The 3017-nt window shown below is 35.6% G+C and overlaps 1 protein-coding gene across 2 annotated transcripts; it reads right to left on the minus strand.

Annotated features, from left to right (window-relative positions):
- Positions 1 to 238: 238 nt before the first annotated feature.
- LOC108466920 (uncharacterized) lies at positions 239 to 2715 on the minus strand. Of its 2 annotated transcripts, none has more exons than XM_017767303.2 (4): positions 2317 to 2715; positions 1949 to 2186; positions 1371 to 1679; positions 239 to 1281 (listed from the first exon to the last, which is right to left on the minus strand). In XM_017767303.2, exons 1-4 carry the CDS (start codon positions 2349 to 2351, stop codon positions 1174 to 1176), a joined length of 690 nt encoding a protein of 229 aa, XP_017622792.1. In that variant the 5' UTR covers positions 2352 to 2715; the 3' UTR covers positions 239 to 1173. The 2 variants fall into 2 exon arrangements, with proteins under 2 accessions (XP_017622792.1, XP_017622788.1); XM_017767299.2 differs by having other exon boundaries at positions 1949 to 2195; positions 2317 to 2710.
- Positions 2716 to 3017: the final 302 nt, after the last annotated feature.

Genomic DNA, 3017 nt, shown 5'->3' on the forward strand with positions numbered 1-3017 from the left:
ATATCCACCATAAATTCCTCAACCAGTGGGCTTAAGACCCATCCCCCTCGACGAATGAAGAATCATTTTCCTACTTATCCCTTTGGTTAGAGGATCAACTAGATTCCTTTCAGAACTCATGTACTCCAAAACAAGTACTCCACTCTTTATTAAATGTCTCACATATTCATATATTATTTAAATATGTCTATTCTTACCATTGTAAGCTTAGAAAAATCGAAAAAATTAGATACAAATATTTACGTGGAAAAACCTTTTCGAATAGTATAAAAAATCATGGATAACAAAAACTTTACTAAAATCGATAAAAACTGAAAAGGGAGCATAAGATGGAGAAATAAATAAATACTGAGCCCGAAATACAAAGATTTCCCGAAATTTCCACAAACTCCATCTTAATTTTGTTGTTGTTCTAAACTATCTAGGGTTGCTAAAGGGACTATTTATAGGTTGAAATTCGTGTGAAAATATGACTAAAACACCCCTAAAATAATCAGAGTTAGATAGGGAAAATATAGAGTTTAACTAGAAGAAGAAATCTGGTTGAGTAGGAAACACATCGCCACATCTTGGTGTCATGTTTGGCTCGTCGGGACGCCATGCATTCGTGTCAACGTGACATCGGCTCTTTCTCATCACGACGTCACAATCTATTCAACCGAAATGCGAGGTACACTCCACAATATATAATTTATTTTTACTCATGTAAAATATAAAATATTAGAATTTAAAAAAAAAAGAAGAAGATATTTTGGAGTTTAGTTTTTTTTCTTTTCATTTTATAGTGATTAGTGAGACAATATGTACGAAATAAAGCAACATTAGGAGAAATTCTAAAAAAAGCGTAGGATATGAATAGATAAATTGAATTAGTGGAATCTTGATTTAAGATTTCTTACAAATTTTGAAAATCTTTAATATTTAGTAAATCTATTTTAGAAAATTGAAAATACATCCGGTATAATTGAGTTTTGGTAATGAAAAATTTACCTAAGATAGTATCGACGTGGCAGTAAGATATTAAAGAAAAATCAAGAAAGTACAAGGACCATTAGAAATCTTTAAAACTTGAATGGTAGAGAAAGAAGGATGGAGTAGGGAATTGAATATATATATTAATAAAAAACTTCATTTTTGTCCATTGATGGTAAAAGAAAAAATTGACTCACTCACTCATGGTGGGGTAGTTTGAACCAGTTTCTTAAGATTTTCAATGATCATAACTAACTTGGTATTGAGTCGATTCACAAAACACTTGGGGAGCCATCCTGCAGGATCTAACTGCATCACCATAATTACAATACACAGAATTATATATACTCACCTCACCTGCTCCTTATGTTTTTTTTGTGAAAAAGGAAAGAATATACCTGAAGGACGTAAGTAACAAGACAGGAGTTTAAATCATCAAGCTTCTCCACAACCCACCCTGACTGCACCAATAACCCTCTAATTGCATTATTTGGCTTTGGAAGCAATCCAGCTGCTATTTCCTTTGGCAGTGACGCCACTGCTACAACCACAGTGCCATCCTCCATGCTTTCACGTCGCTCGTAAACTATGAATTCTCTTTTTCTGAACAAAGCCTTGGAGTTTTCTCCAAACTTGAGACGAATAATGCTTAAGTTATCTTCAACGTCTTTTATATATCTGGCATCTACCAGGTCAGGGTCCCATTGCTGTCCACAATAACCAAATTTTAATATTTATGTTGAATTCAATCATTACTACCATTTCCACACCCTTGCCTGATTACACTCATTAATTTCTTTAATAGGGTACATTCAGAGTGTATGACAACTCATATATTTAAGGAAAAGGGATATTTCATTAAAATTCATAGTTTAGTATACGAGGAACACATATATTTTACAGAAAATGAAAAAAAAAAGTTATAATACCTAGCTAATGCCACCAATTAATGTAAAACAAAAGAATAAAAAATGACCTTGGCAGCATCTATAGCATTGGCAACGGTGATGAATTGCTGGGGTGAGACAGATCTGAGCAGGCAGCGACTACGGAAAATGTGAAGAGAGCCAGACCTGCGTTTGGATATCTCTACTCCATTGTCAAGGGTGAGGAGGATCTTCCATCCATCCCCACAATCACTGGAAGCCGACATTAACAACTCCTGCACACAGCTCTCACTTGCAAAGTGCACGTATCTCCTTAGAGACTCCTCGCTGATGCTCCTTTTCACAACCAAATTAAATTAAATGCCAGAAATATGAACACTCAAACTTAAACCATAGCTTCAACAGAGGCATGCAATATTAATAATATCAAACACAAGATCAGCCAACGATTTATTACCATGACTGGCTGCAAGCTACGGAACTAGTGTTCATTGGTCCTCTTTAACTTTCACTTTAGGAATAGGAGGATTAATTTCATGTGTGTGCATATATAGCGAACTCTGATAACTACAAGGGCAGGGTGGTGAAGAGAGTAAAATAATTAGTGGAGGTGGGCCGAGGTGATTGCTATTCACATGCGGTGCCAGAAGAAGCTCCATGATTAAAACTGCTGCAGGCTATGTCTGGATCTCTGGATATAGATAAAAGTTAGATTCTTTACTTCTAAAAAAGGAACAAGAAGCTAAAGGTAGGGAAGATGACGCACATGGATTGTTGGTAGCTTTAGAGAAACAACAGAGAATAAAACCAAAGCCACACTAATTAATGGGGGCTTTGCGCTCAATAGATTAGTTTAACTTGCCTGTTTATGGGTGACACGCAGTCTATTTAAACACCCTCTTGAATCATGAGGTCCCCAGTCACATGCAACTGCAGCACCCAAGTTTCAAGTTGCCATAGACAAGAACATATGGCTAGGTCCTTCTAACCTATGCTGGATTGTTGAATATTTCATTTCTTGGCAACTACATCCTAATTTTAAGTATTATTATCCAAAATTTTCAGATACTCATTAATTGCATGCATTGGGTAGATTGTCCGGATAAAACAAAGAGAAAAGAGATTTATCTAGCAATATTAATCACCTCGTCTTGGTTG

This window comes from Gossypium arboreum, chromosome 10 (assembly GCF_025698485.1).
Source record: "Gossypium arboreum isolate Shixiya-1 chromosome 10, ASM2569848v2, whole genome shotgun sequence".
Lineage (NCBI taxonomy): Eukaryota > Viridiplantae > Streptophyta > Magnoliopsida > Malvales > Malvaceae > Gossypium > Gossypium arboreum.

Excerpts from the sequence above, each read along its gene's own strand:
- LOC108466920 (XM_017767299.2), bottom strand. The coding sequence starts at position 2,351 with ATGAACACTAGTTCCGTAGCTTGCAGCCAGTCATG. Across the intron at positions 2,196-2,316 it reads GTAGCTTGCAGCCAGTCATG|GAGCATCAGCGAGGAGTCTC; the intron begins GTAATAAATCGT and ends GGTTGTGAAAAG. Across the intron at positions 1,282-1,370 it reads TTGTTACTTACGTCCTTCAG|TTAGATCCTGCAGGATGGCT; the intron begins GTATATTCTTTC and ends ATGGTGATGCAG.